Here is a 24,219-nt window from a genome sequence, read left to right on the forward strand (position 1 = left end):
ACTGGCATTTCCCACAATCTTACACACTTCTCTCATTTCCTACCACACTATCTGTCCTTATGAAAGATCACACACAGCAAAGTTACTTAGTTTTTTATGAAAGCCTGACTTTCATGCTAAATGTTGAACTTTTCAGCTTCTTCCCACAATTTCAGTGTGAACTGCCAGGAAGAAAATAAGTACAAAAAGCAGATTGCTACAGGAGACCTGACAACCACCAACACATTGTCAGGTTCCGATTCCATAATTGTTTCTCAGCTGGTTTCAGACCCCAGTTACATGACTGTTAGTTAGACTACCTACTAACTTTTGAAGTACCTTAAAATTATTTCCTTTGCCCCTGAAAGCACCCTGTCAGAAGAATTCACACATTCCCTAGAACTAAGAAACTGGAATGAACAATTACAAAAAATGACAAACTATTCAAATCAAAGGAAACTCTCAGTAATGAGACAGAAGACAGGCTTAAATTAACCAATAGTCCCATTAGCAGGAGATTCTGCTGAAGTGCTTTCAACTGCAGTCATCAATATACATGTTCAGACTAGCACCTTAGAAATGGGTGCAACCTCCTTACTCCCCCCAAACGCAACAGACCAGAGATGTGCAAACGTCAGTAAGGTTTTAAAACCAAAACAAACAAGTTGCTCAAAGATTTCTCAATTGCCCTTTAGGAACAAGCGCCCTGTTTTCAACTTTTTGAAACCATGGCAAGGCAACTCCCTCCCCAGGAGCAATCGGGGACTTCGATGTTTAATCCCACACAGTTTAAGATGAAGGGTTTTTTTACAAAATTCAAACATTGTCACACGCCTGTAAAATACAAGTCAGAAAGCAGTCAGCTGATGTTATTAAACATTTTTAGACTGTTATCTCTGAATATTTTATCTGCCCCAGCAGACACCAAAAACCTAAGTTATAGCACATGAACATAGCCTGGTGCATTGAGATATTCTCAGTTCAGCAGTAAATATCATTAGAGACGCTGGGTTGTACAAATGCTGAGGGAGAGCTACTCTTCCAGAGAATCATTACCTGTGTTGTTTTAGAAGCCAGTTCCTGCTATGAGCATGCAGAGCTTGTACCTGCTCTGAGTGGAGCTGCTGCTCCCAGCTGGCTGTGCACAGGGCAGAGCCTGCAGCCAGCCTTGTCTGCCAGCTTGTACAACACAGACTGTGAGAGTCAGAATATTTTATAACCATACACAGCCTCAGTCAGAAGTTGAACCAATAATTTATTACATACCTGAGGTCAAAAGTTAGATTTTTAGAACATACAGGAATCATTTTAACAAGCTAGAGAAAGTCAAAGTTCATTTCCCAGACAGGAAGAAAATCCAAATCATCTGTCTTTTGACAACAGGAGGAGTAAGTGAGAGAGGGGGCTGGGAGGAGGACGGATCCCAGGTGACTTACTGACATTCCTCCATAGGGGCAAAATAGCAGGCCAGAAAGGTCTGGGTTTAGCCAGCTCCTGTTGATGTTATTTCATGTACACAAAGTGGCGTTAAATCAACTAGTGCAAGATAATGTTTATCGGGGGCAGCTTATCTTCCACTCAAAAGCCTTTGGATAGTTCCCCCTCGCAGGCTCCACGTGATGCTTGGCGAGTTTATCAGTGCACCTTGCATCAGCAAAATTCAGTGTTTCATCATGCTGATTTTGACTTTCCAAGTGCCCTCACCCACTGAAAGCCCCACAGGCAGTGGGGGAAGCTTGAGGGCTCCTTGCCAAGGGGCTTTGCCAAGAGGAGTGCCCTCAGGTGCTCATGCTCCCACCGCTGCTGCAGGAGGATTAACTTTGGCCATTACTGGTGCAAAGGGAGCTGGGCTGCAGTCACAGAAGGAGAAATGCTGGAACTGATCACTCTGTGAGGTTGCCACTCCCAGGGATGACTTGGAGCAAGCAGCCATATCACAGACTCACTGCCTTTGGTGGGGACTGGGCTCGCTGGGAGGTTCAGGAGAACTGACGACAAGCTGATCTCACCTTGTTGATTAACGTACAGAGAGGTTTTTACGACAGCTTGTAAGTAACATAGTCCAAATCCCTACCTCCAGTTGACAGCACTTTGCCAATTTAACTTCTGGTAATGGAAGGGAGTTGACAGGAGGCTAATGGAGCCTGGGACAACCCCATCCACCCGAAGGTTTTATTACTGTGACATGCGATCCTATGTCAGCCCAGCAGGCTCAAGGCATATCCAGATAAAGGAACCTTGAGGTCCATGATGGAAGAGGCAGGGACCTCCATTTCCACCATAAAACAGCCCTGGTTTTACGAGCAGGGCCAGGCCCCAGCCTTGCTGCTTCCCTCTCCTTTACCCAGGCAGCACAGCCACAGCCAGGGCATGGACAGACACACAGCACCTCTCCTGCCACAGCACTCTTTGCTCAACCGGCCCGGGGAAGCGACAGTCAGTTGTCCCTTGTCGTTCCAGGTAAGGCAGCGGGTGGGCAGAAACAGCCCCAGTCCCGAGCTGGCCCACAGCTCACCCTCCCTGCTTGCAAGAATTTTGTCCAAAGTTTTATCCAGGGCCAGGAAAACTCTGCAGACCAAACATCAGCCCCCAAGAGCCACAAGCCACTGCGAAAGCCAATCCACAGGTTTCCAGAGGGAGGCGTGTTACACCACGCAACAGTCCCACCTGAACAAGGCTCTGGATTTTCCTGCCCAAGGTCATGCCTTTGGTGATGAAAAAGGCTGTTTACCAAGGGGTTACTAAACGTGGGTTGGTCATACCATGCTGTGTGCAGCCCTGGCAAATACAAAGTCCCCTTCTTTCTCCTTGTCTGCTGAACTGCCCTGCTGGAGCACTGTAAGGCATTTAGGACAGAGCCTGGGCTTTGCTTGGTCCACGCAGCCCAAGGCTAGAAACATGGCCTTATCTTCCCTTTACATGGTAGTGTAGTCTCCTTGTGGTTGAAGGACAGGCAGGGAGGTGGGAGAGAAGGACTGGTACGAATCTCCCTGCTCCCCAGCCACCATTAGAGCCCTTCGAGGTGGGGTGACTTTTCTCTACCCAGCACCCTACATAGGTACAAAGTATTCCCAACCTCATCATTCCAGTTACCACTACCACCACACATGCACTATGCAAAAGCCACACCGAGAGTCCACACACAATATTCATAACCTTTTTTCCTTTTCTTTCTTAAAGGAACTGCAAATTTTGACACATTTGTGAGCAAGTCACATTTGTTGTTTTGCCAGCCCTGAGAGTGATTTCCTCTGCACATAAAGCAGGTCAGATTGACATGGTCGCAGAGGCAGGACTGAAGCTCCAGGAAGAGCAGAGCTCGTGAAATAAGAGACAGAAACATGAAACACAAAAAAATCTGCCAGGAAAGACCTTTTAGACAAGCTCCTAAGCTGAGCTTGTGTGAGCTCCACTGCTTCTGCAGCACATACAGCTACAAACACATCAATCATGACACTTGATACTGGCCTGAGATGCAGACACCAGGTGGATCGAGCGGAAGAGGACAACACGTTACCGTGCTCTTCTTGCAAAGCACTAGCACATATGTGCTTTGCAAACTGCATTAGTAGAGCTGTTTGGAAACAAAGTTTGCTTAAGAAAAGCCAGAGAGCTTTTGGAAAAGATGCAGCAGCTCATCGCGTGATAATTCAGGCAGCTGCTGCTGCCCACAGGGACCAGCGAAGCAGTGGCTGTCCTCACACTGCCATGAGCAGTTGTCCTCCCACCAGTGTCCCAGGACACACATGTCTAAAAAAAGGTATTTGGTGAAGCAAAATGGGTGTAGGGAGGTCAGCAGACTCGTGTGGCTAGATTGATTTCCTGGCCAAACCATTCATTCAGAGAGAAGAAATGATGGTTTCCAAAACACTCCTAAGCAAACCTCCAAAAAACTTCTGGCAAGATGACTGTGAGAGATATTCAGCCAGACCAAAGAGCTTTAACATTCAGTGCTTTTGCACTGCTGGAGACATGAAATGTTTGTTGTTGTTGCTCAAATGAACGGACATCTATAAAAGCACAGCTCTTGTATTTGAAAAATGGAAGGTTCCAGTTCTGTGCTACCTTGGGTGAAAGGAAAAATGAAAATCTCACAGACCTGGTTTTAGAGGCATAGTTGTATTCCCATTTGAGTCATCAGGAATTACTGGTGGAACATAAATTCAAGGCATTTTATTTTTACCTCCCTGTTCCCCAGAGCACACATGGGAGAGGAGGTCTGTCTGATCAGTCATGCAGCACCAGACTCCTTTGCAGGAACTCAACTCTTTAACAGGGAAAGGGAAAGGCCTCTCACAGCAACTCCAAAGAAAACATCAGGCTTGTCTTTTTGGTACATAATAATCACAGATCATATATGATAGGAAAGAAATATGTGTCCATAACCAGAAGATAATACAGAATATAGCTATAAAGACAGGTGAGTAGAGCAGGGCACAACCTTGCTTTAGGTGAGGTGAATCCTCTTCTCATTTATCTATGGCTCGATTTCTCCAGAAATTTTATTCCAGAAAAAGAGACTGAGAGAAAAAGATTTTTCCACAGAAGTCAAAGAAAATGTGTCAGAATGGGAACTCTGTAATCCTCCCAGAATGTGCATTTAAATCAATGATTTTTTTTTTCAGAAATAATTCCACTTGTGAATGAAAGCCAGTAATGGCAATCTGACCAATGAGCACATAAATCAGCTCTGCTGTGCTCAGCAGAGACCGTTTTCCACATTTAGTGATTCTTGTAAAATAATACTTCTGACAAAGACAGAATTTAATCAGACATGGGTGAAAGACTCAGTCTTTACTTGAGCAAGCTTCCTAAAGAATAGGAATCTCCGTAAAAAAAACAAACCTTGGAAAGCAGGAATCATCTAGACCCACCCTATGCTCAAAGCCCCTATGTTAGAATTTCACACTAAACAAACAAGAATCATCTAAACCACCAAAATGCACCCTCTCCTGCCCTTTCCAAGAGCATGTCCAGCATACAGGCCGTAGGTTCCAGTTCACAGCTCTCAGCTTCTTGAAGTTTTATGATCTCCCTTAGGAAATGCTGCTTTGAGAGCCACCTTGGGTCTGCTTGAGGGATTCAGGGCTAAAGCTCTATTGACACATGCAAAGATGGCAGAATGAGGTATGAAGACTGCTTCTTTGGTCTCTTCTGTGCTTTTGTATTAAATGTCCAAAACATGCTCAGTGAAACATTTTTATTGGCACAAGTCAGGGTTACAAAACTTTGTGGCTTAGGCAGATGACAGTACCAATCCCAGTTATAGTGTTAGAGCCTATTCTGCATGTAAAACCTGGCATGGATTTGCAAAAGTTTGGGAAGCAACAACATTTGGATAATACAAAGTCACTTTACAGCTATTCCTCAAGTAAAAAAACTAGGTTTTAACAATGTACATCATGAATCTGACAACTTCTTATGTCAACAGATAAGCTGTTTCTTTCCTCAGGCACAGCCTCTGAAGAAGGCTCTAGTGAAGAGTGTAAGTGAACACAACGAAATTTTCAGTGCCCATGTCAGACAAAGACAGAGGACAACTGGCTTGGAAAGCCCTTTAGATTAGAAGTACATTAAACTCTCGCAATGGAATTGCAAAACGTGCCCTGGAGACTTCCAAAGCTCCCCATTGGCTCCCAGCTCTGCTCAGCCACTCTGCACGTGTTCAACTGCAGACCTGCCCCGTGCTTCAGCTTGAGCTAAAAATGAGACGAGACCATGTAGGAGCCAGTTCCACACCAGAGGGTAAAGGCACGTTCAAACTACGCCATTGAAATCTAAATACTAATTTTGTTTGGAGATTCAAATGCCCTCCCTAACTCCATAATCTCCTGGAAATGAGCAAATTGAGAAGGTTCAACTGACTTTTGTTTGTGTCTTGGGAGTATTGTTTGAAGTTTCAAGTTGGAAGTACCATCAAAAGGCACAAATCAATCTGGCAGGATTTTCACAACTCCATTTATATGGATGAAATGACTTCTGTCCAAACTCAAGAATAATGGTCTGAAGTTAAATATTTTATAAAAAAGTTTCTAGTCCAATAGACAAAGTAGCAAATGTACTGGACAAACTTTCTGATCATTGACTGTAATGTAAAAACTCAAAATTTGACTTTCTGTTTCACTGCCAAACACACAAACATGACTAAGTTCCAAAAAGAACAGGGGAAAAAAAGGACTAGAATCTAAATTAATCACACGACATTCAGAACACACTGTTTCATTATTAAATAGCTGGTATTTCTTGGAAATATGAAAGAAGAGCTGCTTTGAGATAAAGAATGATCTGCAGAATTCCTTTCAGCCGCACCGCAAAGCAGGAGATGCTCCTGGGGGATTTTGCATATGGGTTTTGCCTCTGGGAAATGGTCACCTATCTGCTGGCTTTCACATTCAACTTTCTGATTATTACTTGCAGGTTGAAACCTTAGCTGAGGAAAACAAGCACTCACCCAGCTGGGGTGGGTAAACACTGTCACTTGGAGCTGCTCATTTTTGTGTCACGCCGTAGCTCACCTCCTGCTCTTGGCAGTCAAGGAGCTGCACACACTTCTGCCCAAGGGTGATGCAGAGTGGGACTCACACTCTGTAGGAGCCTCTCTCTTTCCATTAACTACAGAGGGAGTCGGAGGAAATTATACCCTTGGCTAAATTTAGTTATTGTGAATCCCCTTCCCACATTTGAGTACGCTTCATACCAGGCCGATCTCGCAGCAGGGAATGATTAGCTGAAGTTAAGCATCTGACAATCCACTTTAATGAGCAATAACTGATGGCAACCTGCCATTAGCTTCAGTTGAATAGCTTTTATTTTTAGCTGGTGTTGCTCAGATGCAGCTTCCATCCAGCATGTGCTGGGAAAGCTGACATCTCAAAGTAGTCTCCAGGTCTTGGTTGTGCCAGTCAGAGTGTTAGGGCTCAAGAGCTCCAGTTCCTGGAGGTCAGAGAAAAGTCACTGCAGTTCTGGGAAAGTTTCAAAGAGTGAGATAAAACCAAAAGCCTGGAGGAACAGCACAGAGGCGCGTGGTCCCAAGAGACCTTGCAAGAAAAGTTACTGAAATCCTGAGAGCGTGCTGAATGAGTGAGCTGGGTCTCCAGGGAGAGAAACAGCACAAGGGGAATGCACAGAGAGAGCCTGCCGAAATAAAACATGACTTCAGTACTCTCCAAGAGTGCCTAGGGAGAGGAGCAGCTGCAGGAATTCTCTATTGTATCTGCTGCTTCATATGGATCTAAGCTTTTATCAGAGCTGACTGGTAGGGAGAGCACCGGGAAGAGAGCAGGATGAGTCCTCAGGTGAATATAGGGCAGGGTCTTGTTTCCTACAGATCAGCATTTAACTGAGGAGCTGCTGCACATGAAGGCAGAACATGTCTTTGTGCCTCTGAAGAGGCCCCAGGAAAGTGTGCAACTCAACCCTATGGCACCAAGCACTTGAAGAGCAGCTGAAGTGCTTGCAGTCCTCCTCTCTGAGTGTCCCACTCAGAAATATGTTTCCATATAACAGCTTACAACTGTGATGGGTATCTACAACTTCTCTAGTTGGAAGTTTGAGCCTTTTTGTCTCCATTTATCAGCCCAATTCATCCTGCCTCAGAGTCCCATCTGACCCCTCACATAGTAAGAGAATAAACATCCACAGTGAATCCACCAACGTGTTGGTGAGATACTCCTAGCCAGCTCCTATCCCAAAATACTATGAGATATGACTCAAGGCAGGGCAATAATGTACCTTCAAGGGAACCTTGAAGCAACAGCTTTTTAGAATAGGTTTTTACTGAATGAAAGGCTGTGGAAAAGCTCAGAAATAAAGTAGTTGCTCCACACAGCAGACTTTAGGGCCAGATGCACTATCCGTACACACCTGATTTCATTCACCCATTCTCTTGCCTCAAGTTTGTGCCCAGCACATGTCCTGGACCAGCCCAGAGCACAGCAATAGCAAGTCCAACACATCTGCTGGGAGCACACGTTGGAGTAGTCTTCCCGTAATGTCTCCCAGCTGGGAAAGCAGATCTCTGAAGCCAGAGGCACACATTTTGCTTTAGCAAAGGAAGGAAATAAAAAGTCAAGACTAACAAGATCCAGAAAGGGCATGCTTTTTTTTTTTTTTGAACAAATCAACATTTATTTCAATTTAGTCAAACAAGTCGTTGAAGCACTTCTCTAAGTTCTACTTTACATTTTGTATTTACACTGTCCTTGTTCTGTGACAAAAATAATTCCCGACCCTGAAGTTTCCAGCAGCAAAAATAACAAAGCCCCAAACACAGAGCAAAAATCTCCCTTGATATATTTTGATGGGAGACTTATGCACGTTCCGTAAAAAAACTTTTAACCTGAACCTTTATGTAAAGCTATATGGGATGATGAGGGGGTAAATGTCATGTTTGAAGCTGAACAAGAAGAGCAGCATTTGCTGGCCTTTGCAAGTACACTGTTACTTTTAGCATAAGGAACTGTGAAATGCTTAGACACCCACACATAGAAGCAGACTTTTTAACTTTGATCTAAGCAGTTTTGCTCTGCTGGGAGCGTAAGGGTACCAGAGTCGGCAAATACCATCTTTTATCCCAGACATTGGGCACAAAAACAAACTTTATTACACATGGTTTCCAAGCAGCTGTTAGTACAACACAAGCCTTATTCTTTTGTGAAGTGTCAAGGGTCAGCTTCATTCAGCAGCTTCCAAATTGAGCTACTGTAAGAATTCTGAAGTAATTTCTCAGTTAAATGACATCATTGCTAAGGTCAACTCTGGCTTACACTTGAAGCCAGCAATCTCTATGACAAGGTGGACTACTCTGCTGAATTGGGGGAGAGGAGGGAGGACAACGACATTTCAATGTCATATTTAGGTCTCCCTACCTCAAAGGAAAGTGTGGCCATGTACCCAAACAATTCTTCATGGAAACAACAGAAGAATATCAATGACAAAATTGGAATTGGAAAAAAAGCAAGAACAGAACCCAAAGCTTTTTGGGATAGGAAGAAAAACTGCATGTTGAGAAAGAAGGGATTGGTCATTAAACTTTCCAGGCACACACAGGCCTCAGAAAGCACAGAAAACAAGCAGAACAAACAAACACAACTGTGTGCATCTTAGCATCAGCTTCTTTTGCCAAATGCAGTAGCTTCCAACATTCAGCAGCTGTCTCTTGCTTTCTAGTGCTGTGGAGTTCTCTTTGGTACTTGGAGGCTGTGAGGAGCTCCGGGCAAAGAGAAAGTCTTTGTCCATTTACCAACCAATTCCAAAGGCGCTGATCTTGAATAACTTTACTAAGCAAGAGTGACACAGATGTTTGGGAAAGGGGGCTTTTCACTTAGTAAAGTTGTGGTAGGTGCAGTGGAAACCCAAGGCAATCTACATGCTTGTCAAATTGTGCCTAGGTAAGAACAGAGTCCTCCATGAACGTCTCTCATTTGTTCACTCTTAAATTATTCAGGCTCTGACAGCCCCTGAAAAGAAAAGAATGGAATAAGAATAAGTTGCAAGTGGTGCAGGGCAAGGGTGGACACCACGTAACCACCAAGAACAACGAGGTTGGGGTGTTTGACGACAGACACACTGCAGCTGGAGCCTCCAGGGCTGGTGCCCAAAGCAGCTTCCTCCACACTCTTGTCCTCCAGAAATACTAGTGGAAAATACAAGCTCACAGCAAAGGTACTGGTTGGGATGAATTAAAAGAAGTAATGAATGAAGTCAATGCAAACAGCGGTTTGGAAATAAAACACACAGATAAGAACTGCTGGTGCTTGTGATGCTTTGCTCTTTGAACACAGCACAGGGAAATGGCTAAGCAGCTCGGAGACTTTTAACTGCACATTCAAGACCATCAGTTAGACTTGCAGGAAGCTTTCATTCATTCAGCTTAAGCAGGAAAATCAGAACATCACTTGCTGTCCCATATAACAGGCTCACGCGATCTACGCCTTGGTTTTTTGTTTGACAGCTCTCTGGGGCAGGGAGAAGATCTGTGAGGAACCTTCCCTCTGATACCAGTCAACAAGTTTATCAAATTTCAGGTGACGAAGTCACTGCTACACTCTATCTGCGTCAGCAAGAAAGGAACTTGAAGTCTCAGAGAGCATCTGCTGCATGGGAACAGGAGTGCTCCCTGCAGCACCCTGCTGAGGTCTCAGCCCCTCTGAAACTGTGCAAGTGCCTTGACCCAGCCACCAGCCTTCCCAGTAAGGCTAGTCCTAAGAAACTTATTGATTTTGACTTCTGGAGGGCTACAGAGAACCTCCCACAGCTTTTGTGGTGCCCACACCATTGCTCCCTACCAGCAGCCTCCTTATGGAAAACAATTCTGCATCCAGCTTAACAGAGATGTGGAGAGGTGTACTGCATAAACTGTGCTGCTTCATTCCCATTTGCATCACTGACTCTCATCATAAATAGCTGTAAAAACGCTCTACCAAGCAACACGTCTAATAAACTATAATCATTATAAAAGCCATCTTCCCTATTGCTGAGTAGTTGCTTTCTTTTGGCCCCGTCTTTCAAAGAAATCAGGTAAAAGAAACACTTACTTGAACACAACACAAGGATTAGTCTAGCAGCAGAGGCTCTGATTTTAGAAAGACTTTGTCAAATATAAGCGATCTGTTACTGCAATGTAAGATGTCTGATCACAGACATCGACCTGCCTCATAGTTTAGTATCTCCAGGACAAGTGACTGCAGTGAATATTCAACAAGCATCATCCTTTAGATATTTGTCTGGAGCTTGCCTTGCTGTAGAGGCTTGTCTTAGACACACTGTTGGATCAAATTTTACAGCAACACAGCGCTGAGCAGCTACAGCCCTCCCCCCCACCTATGAGCAGCCTGGGATCTTTAAGCCTGAGTAATTTCTCTGACACTAAGACAAAGTCAACTAAGATGCTGCTGTCTGCTCAGCACCTGTGCCCTGGCAGGAGCTATGCTCTGCTACTGTGGAGTTGAAGTTACCACTAACATTCAAAGCATTCGCCTCCTTCTTGCCTAAAGCTATGATTTTCCTTCTGCCATTCTAGAAAGGATCCCTGTTGATTAATACTTATTCCATTTCCTAAAGAAATCTATTCAGCTTCCACAGGCTTCAGCTGAGAGCAATGCTTGAATATTGTGCTGATCCTCAGGGTTCAAACTACAGAAGGTACAAAGAATACCAGACTTGAGGCACTTCAATGGTATTCGCTGTGAATCATCATTTTACATTGTACCACTCAGACACATTTGGATCTAAAATACATTTGCATTTCTAATTAAAACAGATTACCATTAGTAACTAAAGAGTGTCTTAAATCCTTAGGCCATAAAAGCTAATTGCAGGATGCTAAAACTGGATTTCAAAAGTATACATATTATACCCCCTGCAGGATTAATTAGGCAACATCTCTTCAAAAGAGTTCTCAAAAGTGTATTTATTCAGCATGCGGTTAAATTATACCAGTTGTGCAACACTCCTCACGGCCTGCCTTGGCACACGCTCCCGTGGCAGCAGACAGCTGGGGCCTTGTTCATCAGGGGTGCTCCACATGAGCAGATCTGATCCGGGACTGCAGCGAATCCCAGTCCATGAGAAGGAACACACACGCAGGTTCGTGCTCCTGCCTCACCACCACTCGGGTGCTGCCTTCCCCCCCCCGGCGCAACCCTGCTGCTCCCCACTGCGCCGTGGGTGTTGTTCTGGCCACAGCCAACTGGTGCCACAGAACAAGATGATCTCGGGTACGTGTGGGATGTGCTTCCCAGGGCACGCGCGCCTGAAATCAACTGGTCCATGTGAATCTGGAAGCTATCACTGCTGAATATTTGATGCGCAGTTGGTCACCGGTTTCCTACATGACCTCAAGAAAATTTCTGGGCACCCACTGAGCTGTAATGTGTTTTCAGATAGGTTATGACTGTACTGCATGTCCCCGGGATGCAAGAAACCTCTGTTCACTAAAGCTGCATGTGCATTATGAAGAGATGAGACAAAAATCCAACACAGCATAACAGGGCACATCCTCGGCTGCTGTACTCTGTAGCTGTAATTGTCAGCACGGCTGAACTGCATGAAAAAGTGTCCTCAGAGGATTTAGCTGCAGCTGGGGATGTGCCACTCCCAGCTTTTCCCTGTGCTCTGATCTGCTTGCTCCATGTGAAAAATGAACATGGAAAAATGCTCAGAACACACAACAGTGGAGACACCTCCAGGGTCGCTAAATCCAGTCCCTTCTTATCATGGGCCAGAGTCCCTCTCTTTCTTAAATGTCTAATTCAATGCTGTTTTGTGCTAGTGAACAGGGGATCTTTGCTCAAAACTCACATATAGACTCTACTTGTGCTCTCCTGTACATAGCAACATTAAATTTCCATGTTTAATTTACAATCTTCCAATACACAAGATAATAATCTTGACCAGAAACCACCTACTGGTTCCTTAGGATGATGTTTGCTAATGGGTTCCCAACAGGTCTGGCCTCCAGGCTTCATCCCTTTATGGAACTTCACAGCCTGAAATACAATTTTGCAGGGATCCAAGATTTCAAAGCTGTTGAGTTGCACCAGGACTAGCAATGGCTGTACCATATGGAACAACCAAGTGTACTGGGGTGCAAAAAAGGCAAGAGAATAGGAATTCCTAACTTGTGGCAACACACAAAATAGGAGACATAGTTTTTTCATTTTCTGAAAGTACTGAACAACCACAGCTCCTGTATAGTAAACTGAAGCATACAATGGGTCTCTCCCCATCACAGAGAAGAAACCCCCATGGCTCTTCTATTATTAACTGCTAAATTCAGCTTGCAGGTTCTACTTTTCATTTCATTAGGACTTCACTGAAGAAATTTTCATATTTTGGCCTAATTATCTGAAAGGAGCCCAGGTGATGTGTGCGATTTCCATGGTCTCAGCCTGCTGGGAAGAGGATTGCGGGGCTGGTCCAGGCCAGAGGCTGAAGGATTGAGAGGCAGGTCAAACTCAACAGCAGACCCAATGGGATGCACTAACTACCTTTAATTAAAGGACTGGTTTGTGTTTCAGCACAATTAGCCACATGAAACATTAGGAGCTAATAGCAAACAGGTTAACTTGTGTTTTGTGGTTTTCCAACGACAAAGGATGGCCAAGGGAAATGTATTCAGGCTTATCTCATTAGGTATTTTCTAATAATTCTTTACATGTCCTGAAGTCCTACTTGTGATCTAAGCATCTTTTTTAAGAAAACAGCCTGACGTGTTTCTATAGTTGGATTAAAAAGTATCTTTACTTGACATTGAATTACATGATACAATATTAGCAATTGAACTGTCCTGCAATAGCAACTGATGCGCAGTGGCTAAACTGGCAGAAAATTGGATTTCCTTACTGAACTGAAAACCACAACATCTGCAGATCCTTGCTGTAATCACTGATTGCCCACCAACTGCTCTTTTGAAAAGAAACTGCAACTTTTGCCAAACATGAAAATGTTTTCATAAGGTCTGTTAACAGACAAGAATTAGACTGAAATGAAACAGTGTTCTGGTGCGTTTGAGAAGTATCTTGATGCTATTTTTAGACCGAAATATTTTGAGGTTTGGGTTTTTTTAACTTTGAAATGATAGATTAGTTTTCCCAATACGTATGCAAGTTTTAACAAGGTGTATGCTGAAATATAACAGTTTGGGGAAAAAAAACCCAAACAAAAACCTTCTGGGGTCATGTGAAATAACTGCCCTTTTTGTTTCACTTCAAAATGGATAGGTTTTATTTCAGCATCCGTGCATTGAATTCCTGAACAATACATCTATCTGGCACTTATTTTATAGGAAAACAGCATGTTTAGTTACCCTGTGTTTTTGCACTGAGCAGGGAGTTACCCAAGCTATATTTTTCACAATTATCTGTTCTCTTTCACTTAGAATAAAGTCTCCCTTCTTCAGGCTTTTGGCAAGATGAATAAAGCCTTGTAAATTCCTATATGCTTCTTGGAGTGAATGGGAAGTTTAGGAGCTTTGCCTACATAAAAGCAAACCCCATGTTTCTTTAAAGCTGGACAAATGTATAGAAGGTGAAAACAATGCAGCAATCTGAATAATGAGGATCCCCAACCACGTATTCACCTACAGACTACTAACTGCAAGCTGATCTTTATGGAAGCTCTCGCTATATATTTTAGACAATTAAGATCTGAAAGTAGTTAGAGCTGTCTAGCGGTGTGCATAAATTTCAAAAGAGAGAAAAAAGGTAACACTATTATTGCTTGGATCTTGGAAACGGAGAGAAAGTTCCTAAAGCATCCCAACTCTGGCACTGATATGATAAACATCATATTTACAGAGAGTGGCTGGTGGTAGATGAGAGCAGTGAGCAGAAAGACTTGTGCAGCAACCAGCACTTCTAAAAACCTTGAACCTCCTGTGCTCTTGGACACTTAATATTTTACAGTAACACAGACCCACTGAAAATCTGACCTGCTGTATCCATGAACAAGGTTCCTACCTCAAAAAACCCTCCTGCAAACAGGTAAGATTTAACAACACTTAAAACTGAGTAATCCTATAGTGACCTAACTGTTCCCCCCCGCCTGCCAGCAGAGCAGTGGCCATGCTTCTCCTTCTGTCCATGTTCAGAGGTTACTTATCAGACCCAGGTCTTCTCCTGAAATCCCCCTGTGTTGTTGCCATGCACACAAATGCTAACAGGTTTAGAGTAGTGAGTCTATTTACCCAAAAGACTGGCATGGGGACTGTCAGTCATGCTTTTGGGACACATTTAACTCAGAACTATCTGTCAGGACGGTGTAGAGCAGGTGTGGGAAAGCACAGTTTCACACTAATAAAAACAGTATTTTTTTTCCTAACAGTATTCACCTTGTCAAGTTAATCCTGCTTGCTCAACTGAGCAGCATTTTCATCAACTCTTTTGTCTCTTCCAATAACCCTCTGCTATGACCTACTCTGACTCCTGACTCAGCCTGCAGAGGTGGGAAAACACAGGACTTGGAAGAGATGTTCCTGTCATGGGCTTACCAGTTTTCTCTTAATAGAACTGGAAGGAAATAACAAGTCTCACAAACCTCACCACAGCCATTTGCTCTTGAATTTGCCAGGAGAAAGAGCAGAGCTCAATTCTGGCACGAGAGAGAAAGACTGCCTACAGAAGACCAGTACACTTGATCCTCTTGACTCTACTGAGATGCAACTAATGAGCAACAGATGGACATCACCCAAGCAGATTATTTGGGGAAGGTAACAGTTTCCTCATATTTCTCATTCAAGAAGGACCAGGAAACTAAGCAAGCTTTGGTTGACACCCTTAATTTTACTATTGTTTTCTCCTCTGCCTCAATTTTGATGGAACTGCTTTGGCCATGCATTCCATTATGCTTTACACAGTGTAACCATGGCTCAGCCTGAAGCACTAAATAAAATATGTTCAAATTAGGAAATGTTATGGGCTTGAATATAATACTGCAGATCACTCTCTTGCTACCACTCAGCACAAAGGTACCAGTTTCCTTAGCAAAGCTCTGCAGCTCTCTGTAAGTGTCAGCACCTTCTATAAAAAGCACCATCAGATCTCACTTTTTCCCTAATGAAGAAATAACTTTTATTAACGTGCTGTTGACAGCCCTTGCAATGATGCCTGTTTTCCTAACTTCCAGTTAAGGCTCTGTTTCTGACCAGCTAGGAAAGATGTACAAGGTGGCTGGCTGAACTCGCTTCACTGCACATAAGTCACCATCACTCTGTCAAGAGAAGCTGTCTTTGTTAATCTTAGAGCTAAGCAGCAGTAACAAATCAAAGACTCAGGCAAGAAGAGGAAAAGGAAGGAAGGAAAGAAAGAAAAAGAGGATAGTAAAACAAACAAAAAAAAAAGCAGAAGGAAGACCAAAACTGTAGGAGATAAGAGCAGCCGGAGGGAGAAAATTTAAAATAAGAGCTTTACCAGGAGCTTAGCACAGACACAAATACACTCAACCTTTCATTTTTAACACACTGAGATTAAAGGTTTGACATTCAGGTTAAGTTTCTTTTGTTCTGAAATGAAAAGTTTGGATACAATCAGCAGCCTACTCAGAAGAGCAACTGTACAAGCAGGCAGAGGACATGTTCTTTACTGAAGCCAATATAACACATCCATTTAAATCCATCCTCCCAGTTTCTGGCTACCCTCAAGCAGAAAGTATTCTATATTCTCACCTGAAACCACTCTGCAGCCACATAATATTACCTACAACCGGGTGTAAGGTGTTGAACTCTAGAAGTTATTCTGACAGTTGATTACTTTTAACCACTTTCTTTGTCTGTACCTGATACACTCATAGCCAGCTTCTCAAGTCGAGTAGATGGGAACATCTCTCTTCTCATGCTTAATGAAAAGCATTTCCTATACCTTTTTAGTGCTTTCTACCCTCCTGGTGCCCATTAGGGCAATGAGACCCCAGCATGCTCCAGGTTGGGCTAGAACCAAATGAGCTGAGCTACTGCAAAAAAATGTCCTCTAAATAAGGCCTTGCACACAGCATTTAATTTCTGGGTTAAATCTGAGTCACTGGCTAGTCTTTACAGCTCCCTGTGCATCAAAGCCTGGAATTTAGTCTCCACCCAATCTCCATGCTCCCACCCACTGATGAGCTTCAAAGCCCTACGCTGAAGGTAGTGTAGAGTAATGGGACTCACCCACTGGACTTTGCTCTGTGCTTAAAGGCAACAAAATTTTAAGCTCCTCACATCCAAGGCATGCAGTGGACCTTTAGGAAAAACATTTCACAAAGCAGGAATACTTCCCATCTCTTCACTTTCCCTCATCGGTACTCTCTTAAAGCAACCTCTAATCTGAGCCACACTGGTAACTAAGGAGATATAGACTTCATGTTAAAAGAAAATAAGGTATATCTGTTACATATAAGGTATATAATTGCAAGTCCTGGACTGATTTCTAAGGAGAGTTCAATGACTTTCTAGCTATCAGAAAACCATCAGAATTTGAACCCTCTTATCGGGGCCAGTTTTGCAGCATTAAGAAGCATCCCATTACACTAGGTCACTTTGCATTTGTGCATTTAGGAGACACAGCAAAAAGCCTTCCTTGCCCACTCTTGGCTTACTAAGGGCATTGGCCTAGAGGCTATGCTAGTTTACTGCTCCTAACTACACCCCTCTATGGCTGAAAGCAAGTGACAGACTCTTGCTCTGAGGCACTCCTATATTAGGATTCATATCTCTCCATACTTCAGAACAGACAAGTAGTCCTTATTTAGTTCATGCAGGGGACTATTGAGGTCAGAGCAAAACTGTAAATGTTACTAAGTGTCATTTGCTTTCTCTGGATGGATCCCAATAGCTCTGTACATGGGCAAAGCTGACAGAATCAGAAACTCACCAAGAGAAGAAAGCAAAAAAGTAGCATCAAGGTCTCCACTGCTGCAATAGATGGGAGAAGACTAATGCAAAAGAGTAGTTTGAGTCATCTGTCAAAATCCTTCAGAGAAATGCCCAGTTACACAAAACTTACGTATTTCATGATACACTGGGGACCTATGCTTTGGGTTTTTTCAGCTCTGCATTATTGCTGCTATTTAGGATGTCAAGCATCCACATCACTTCCAAGCTCCACAGCAAGAAAAGCAGTGATGCAGCTCATACCAACACAACCTGTGTTTGAACATAGACTGCACACTCATCAATTTCTCTCTCCCAAAGGTTCTTATTTGCACAACAAAACCTACTCAGTTGTTGTAAAAGACCAAGATACACTAGGCATCTGTCACCAGAAAAAAGCAGAGCCGAATTTCCAAAGGAAAAGGGAAGGTCACTTATGGGGCAGCACTGAGAATAGTTCCAAGGCGCTTCACACCTCTCTTAAATACAAGCTACAGTCACCCATTTGCACTGCAAGGCTGAGATCAGTGAGAAGCCCTGGGATAACAGTGTCCCCTCCAGAAGCCCAGGTGATCACTGAAAACACAGAGCACATGAAGTTAGAGCTTCAAAAGTCTGTTTTTTACTGGCCACAGTAAACCATCTCCAAGCTTAATGGCAGAAGCTGCAAACGGGTGCACTGATGCTGTAATCTGAGGCACCTGAATCCCTACTCAAATGTCAGCTTGGTACCTGCTTAAATTCAGGGAATATTTCCATCATCTGACTACCTCTGGTTTTCTTTAGTAAATACAACATGACAGATAGCCTTTTACAAGTTTTACCTGAAGTTTGTTACCAAGGACAAGAGAGAAGTAAATCAATTTGTATCACAAAACACGTTTTGTTACCAACTCAATAAACTAGAACTGCAAACAAAGTTAACATTTCAAATGGGGAGAGAAGAGCCAGCTGCTTCCCCTTCCCCCTTCTAGAGACATCTGTAGGCAGGACAGGCAGCAGGGAGATTTTAATCCATTAGAATCAACATGTATAAGACCAAGCCCTGTCAGAGAGCTTGAATACTTCTCCAGCCTGCTGCATGGGCCAACACATTAAAGCACAGACTGTCCAAGAGACTTGGCTTTCACAGTAGTTTAGTACCACAACCTTTCTGCAGGCAGCCCTACCCCTACAACCAGATTAAATGTTCCTTCTTAAAGGCTGCAAAATAGTGGAATATTGTGTGTTGACCTCAAGAATCACTTATTTGGCATGAAGTAGTGGGTTCTCCCCAGGTTGAAAAAGATCAGTGTCTTACAAAGCCATGGCAAACTCCATCACCAGTTAGTTTTCTGCTATTACCACATAAGCATGACTCTAATTCAGTAGATTTGAATAGGTTAGAGGAAAGAGGGCTCTTGCACTGCATATGTGTGCCTCAAGAAATTAGTAGTCTCAGTCATCCTCAAAGTCATCTTTATCTGTTCTTTATCTGGATTTCAGGGTTACCAAAAAATGCATTTGAAAGCTACAGTTACTAAAAAAAAAAAAAAAAGACAGAAAACAAAAGCCAAGTTTTGTTCAGGACATTTTGCTCGGCCATCCAGAGAACAGGAAACACAAATACCACAAACAATCTCCAAAAAACTCACATTATTCAGAACCAGTTCAAGAGCCATATCACAGCATAAAAACTGCAGGCTGGGAAACCTTCAGTCAAAGCATCTGAGCTGCACTGTTCCATGATTTTGATTTTATTTTTACAAGGCTCTCCAGCTGCCCTGGCTTTCCCACATCTCTCTCGGCGCTTCAGCTCAGCCAGCTTCCCCAGACCTCCCCCCATCACCATTCAGAGATTTGTGAACTGTGAGAAACAGATGTTCTCAAAGCATTTAGCTCCTACCCGAGCCCAAGAAAGACTAGAGAGGAAGGAAAAAAAAAATAATAAAAAAAAAATCTCATTCAAGCAAATATTTCTCCCCGCCCTATTGACCGTACAGTCCCAGGGTGTTTCCTCCAAGTAATGATAAAATGTATAACTGTATAAACTGTATCAACTACAGCCCTCCCGCTCTCGGTGCCCGTTACCGGCTGCCCCGCCGCTGTCCCCCCGCCTGTCCCTGCCCTCCGCTGTCGCCGGGACCGAGGGCACCGCTGTCCCTCCGCCCGCCCCTGTTCCCCGCTTGTCCCCGGGGCAGCCGGCCGGGGGTCGCTGCCCTGCCGAGGACACCGCTGACCTCCCGGCCCCGCAGCAACCCCCCGGGACAGGATCCCGCGGGCCCCACCGACCTTTGAAGGGGCGGCAGCAGCAGCAGCAGTACTTCGCCAGGAGCCATCCTACACCGGAGCGGGCGGGATAGCCGCGCCTGCCCGCTTTCATGCTGCCTTCGGGCTGCTCATGGCAAGGAGCCACCGGCCCGCTCGGGAAAAAACAACAAACCAAAAAATAATAATAATAATGGGGAAAAAAAAAAAAAAAAAAAAAGCCCTGAAGGCAAAAAACTATTGAGGAACGGCCGTGATGGGCGGCCGAGCCGCTGGCGGCCGCGGCACCGGAGCCGCTGTGCCCGAGCCCGGCGCGCTCCTCGGGGGCGGTGCCGCCAGCGAGGGCGGAGCTGCGGCCGGACGGGGCTCCCGCCGCTGTCTGGGAGGAAGAGAGAGTTTTTCGGGGGAAGAAATGAAGAAAGGCGGTATCTGTGCCCGAGCAGGCGGCATGCGAAGTCGGTAGCGAGAAATAAAAAAAGCCTGGGAGGAAGTTTGGTAAAGACCCGATACGTTGTGGGAGGGGGGGTTCTTCCAAAGCCTTTAAAAGGCAAAACTTGTACCGCTACGGGTTTTTTAAACTTCACAACTTCTCCTCCCCGTCTCCCCTTCCCCCAGTGCCATTCCTTAGCTTAAGCATCTGACAGCTAAAACTCTTTCCAACTAGCTGAAAATACTGCCCAGCTGTCTTGTGATCCCAAGGGCTCTGCCTGCTTTCTGCAGCAGTAGACCTGCCTGAAGCACTGCAGTGGGAATGCCTACTCTTCTGACACATGGACTAAGACACTTGAGATCCAGGAGCACAGCTTGCTTTGGAAGGTGCCAGCCTGTTGTGTTGGGATTTCCCACCTAAAGCATAGAAAACTGGAGGTGCCAAAAACATCCTGAATCTTGCTGGAGGCAGCTGGTAGGAGAGGTCGGGCAGGATTCCAGAGCGAGAGCATCATAGTTTTGCACTCTTGCATCAAAACCTGAACAAACCCAACAAGCTACTTCTCCTAGGCAGGAATAGGTATTGAGAGGGAAGAGCAGAGGGCAGATGTGCCGTCATTTGTGCCTCTGTGTGCCAGGGCTTCAGCCTGAGCAGGCACGGCTCTACTGATGCCACAGACTGGTCATCTCGACTAAGGCTTTTGGTAATGGCTCCTGTGCCACTCCCGTGGGGCCAACAGCCATTTCTGGACAGGAAGGGAGGGTTGTGGCCACAGCAGAGTGTTCACAAACCCACCTTGGGTTGTGCCTATGTAGAGGGTGCTGCTGTCCAGGGGCAGGCCTGTACTGGCTGATTCCACGTAACCATCAGCTGGGATCATGCACACCCTGGAGCCATCCTGGCAGAAGGACCTCAGGACCTGGTGCCAGTAAAGGGCCAGAGCCCCTCCCTGAGAGACTCCCTCCACCACAGTGGCAAATAGGAAACTCTCTTCTTTACTTCTGGCTGCTCTGCAGGAACTGTTTGTCAACTACAACCTCACTGGAATGACTAACAACTTCACAACAAGCCTTAAGCACACAGAATTTTCCTGCCAATGCCCTTGAGCACCAAGGTGCTTTCCAGTACACAAGAATGAAGGCCACTGGAACTCTATTTCCCTCTTGCTGTGTGTCCTGTCTTTCTTTGACTTGGGTCTTTGCCTATCTGGGAGCTGCAAGGGAATGTCTCGGGGGTGCACTCAGGGCTCTTACGCCTGTAGCAGGGAGATAATATGTCACACACATAGCAGAAACCGCAGCTGCAGCCAGAGAAGGAAAAGGTAGACAGGGAACCAGCTGGGACACCCTTGCCTTCTGCACCTCTTCCTTTCCCTGTTTGTCCCTGCCACGGCTCCCCTAGAAGCAGCTCTTCAAGGTGGCTATTTTGGCTACCAGAAGTGCCAGGCAGTAAGAAGGCAGCAGCTTAGGGCCTGAGTGATTCAGGAAACTTCCAGAAGGGCTATTTTGAGAAGGCAGGTCCTCGCTTCTCTGCTTTCTACTTTGTACTGCATCTCTCTTTTCTAACCCACCCTCACACACCATGTCCACCTCTTGCCCCATGGGCTGGATGCCTCCCACCTGATCTCAGCTTGCTTTGTGCAAACAGAAGATGCATAAGATGAACATGCTCTTTACTGGCATTTCACTGTTCACGTGGCATCTGCCCTGATGGGCAATACAGGCTCCAAAGCAGGAGCAGTCCATATACAGTGCCTGGTTCACCAGAGTCCAGCTCTCGGTGGGTTTTAAAAGTCAGCGTAAGAAAACCTTTAAGACTCTTCTTATAAGAAACTAGGAAACATCCTAAGCATCACATTTCAGCCCTAAATTCGGAAGAGCTGTCCACTGAGAGGAGCCCGGCGGCGGGGCGTGCTGGACCAGCAGTCCCTGGCACGGCGGTGGCGGAGCCGGCGAGGACACCCGGTGGCGGGGCCCGGCACGGCGCGGACAGCCTGGAGCGACGGGGGACCGGGATGCTCGGAGACATCGGCCGAAAGCCAGAGAACGGCAGAAAAACGTGGAGTGTGTGACGGCAGAGGCACTGCAATAAACCCCGCCTGGGAACGAAGCTTGGCTAAGCCAGCACGTGGATGTGGAGTCTTGAGACCGTGAGGAGGGTTTGGAAGCAAGTTCGTAGCTCTTGTAATTGCAGCAAACTTTAAAACATAATTAAGGTGCAATCTCAGCTCTGAAAAAACTCTTTGCCTAATTAAAACATAATTGAAGTCATTATTGTGGGGGAGGCAGGCTCCACCCCTCCCCAATCTACAGTTCCAGCAATGTCTTGAAGGTTATCTTTAAGAAGTTACTCTTTAAACCCCCATACATTTATGCATACTCACTGATGAATTATACATGCAATAAATATTTCACAAAATAAGACTGAAAGCCATATTCTTAATAATCACAACCCATCCAATTAGCTCCTATAAAGCAGAGGGGGAGATGTGCAGTCTAGCTCAGCTCCAGCCCCTGCTTCACTCAGCAGCAGCAGCACTATACTGCCAAGTGCACTGAGCCTTTAGCTTCAAGTAGGGAGTTTGGCCTTTGGGATGTAGAAGAGTTGCAGAGATTGGGAGGGGGTGGAAATCTGTACAGCCCACTTGCTCTAGGTGAGGGATGAGGAGCTGCTTGTCTGGGACTAGAAGATTATCAGCAGGATGCATGAGTATGTGACTGTGGTCATGAATAACCTGGATGTCCCCTGGCAAAGAAAGCATCCATACCCTTGCTCCAACTGATGCCTGAGTCAAAGAATGGAGTCACAGAATGGTTTGGATTGGAAGGGACCTTAAAGATCATCTTGTTCCAGCCACCATAGGCAGGTACACCTTCCACTAGAACAGGTTGCTCAAAACCCCGACCAATCTGGCCTTGAACACTTCCAGGAATGGGGCAGCCACAGCTTCTCTGGGCAATCTGTTCAGTGACTCACCACCCTAACAGTAAAGAATTTCTTCCTAACATCTAATCTATATCTCTCCTCTTTTACTTTAAAACCATTCCCCTTGTCCTATCACTATCTGCCCATGTAAAAAGGCACTCTCTCTCTTTGTTATAAGCCCCTTTTACCGAAAAGCTGAGTCACAGGAGTTCTTTGAGGAAACATCTCCTGGCATCATACTCTAAACACAATCATTATCTGCAGTGGAGTGGACAAGAAAATATTAGGGTGCTGATTTGCTGCATCTGAAACTAAGGCAATTAGCAGTATGCCTGCACCATGGGCCAAGAGCTGCCCTGCTCAAACCATATGATAGAAGGGAAGTCATCTCAGTCTAATGTCAGGATGACAAGGAAATCACTTCTGTCTGCTCCTAAATACACCATTAGAGAGTCCCCAGGCATATGAGTTGCTTTCATATGAAATTTAAGAAAGCCTGTAAAAAATTACTTTTGTCATAGAGGGGAAATAAGTTCTCATATTTTGACCCAGCCTCACTGTGCAAAATTTGGGGTGAAAGATGGAACATAAATTTTTTCTCTGTCTCCAGTGCTCCCTCATACCTGCAGCAGCTATTTCATTTTCTTAGGTTATACACCAACAGACATAACTGAGGGAAACGCAGGACAGAGCAACTAGGGGATGTAAACTGGCATGGCTTCATTTTGGGTCAACACAAATGTCTAGCTCAGACTGCCCTGGAGGTCTGTAATGCAGAACAGCAGCGACAATATTTCTCCCATAATAACAGGTGCTGTTTCCTTCCCCCCATCATATACACAGGAAGATGAATAATGTAATAGCTGTCAGGAGCATCTGTTCGTTACTTATGCAAGTCAATCCTACATTGTGCTTTAGGGTGTAAAGTGATCTCTGCAGAAAATCCATCCCTCTGGGCACCACTATGATGGAATAAGATGTATTATGGCTGATTTATTTTTTTAATCCAATGAAACTTAAGTGTTAGCTACTCATTTCTTAGGAAGGAATTGGAAACCAACTATCTAACAGAAATAATTCATGGATGGCAAAAGGAAGATGGATTCTTACAGTTTTAAAGAGATAATTTAAATTTGTGATATGACTTGCAGAGTCATATTCAGATAGTACAAGGACATGCATGAAATTTAAATTTTGTTGATAGGGAGAGCTAGGTACCTCTGCAGAGCAATTCACACAGGGCAGACAGAACAGTAAACATGGACATTCTCATGGACTGAGAACTAGTCAGTGA

General features: G+C 44.8%; 1 protein-coding gene across 16 annotated transcripts in view; it reads right to left on the reverse strand.

The window, feature by feature from the left end:
* Positions 1-24,219, reverse strand: part of KALRN (kalirin RhoGEF kinase) — a 505,663-nt gene that overhangs the window by 57,059 nt on the left and 424,385 nt on the right. The window contains exon 37 of one of the 16 annotated variants that reach the window (XM_051787540.1): positions 8,559-9,437. The exons of the other annotated variants lie outside the window; for them this stretch is intronic. Coding sequence (XP_051643500.1) covers positions 9,421-9,437 — 17 coding nt within the window. The 3' untranslated portion in view covers positions 8,559-9,420. Of the gene's footprint in view, positions 1-8,558; positions 9,438-24,219 lie in introns of those variants that run through there. 16 annotated transcript variants of the gene reach the window in all.

This window comes from Manacus candei, unplaced genomic scaffold (assembly GCF_025592945.1).
Source record: "Manacus candei isolate 608988 ecotype Guabito, Panama unplaced genomic scaffold, ASM2559294v1 h1tg000023l, whole genome shotgun sequence".
NCBI classification, from domain to species: Eukaryota; Metazoa; Chordata; class Aves; order Passeriformes; family Pipridae; genus Manacus; species Manacus candei.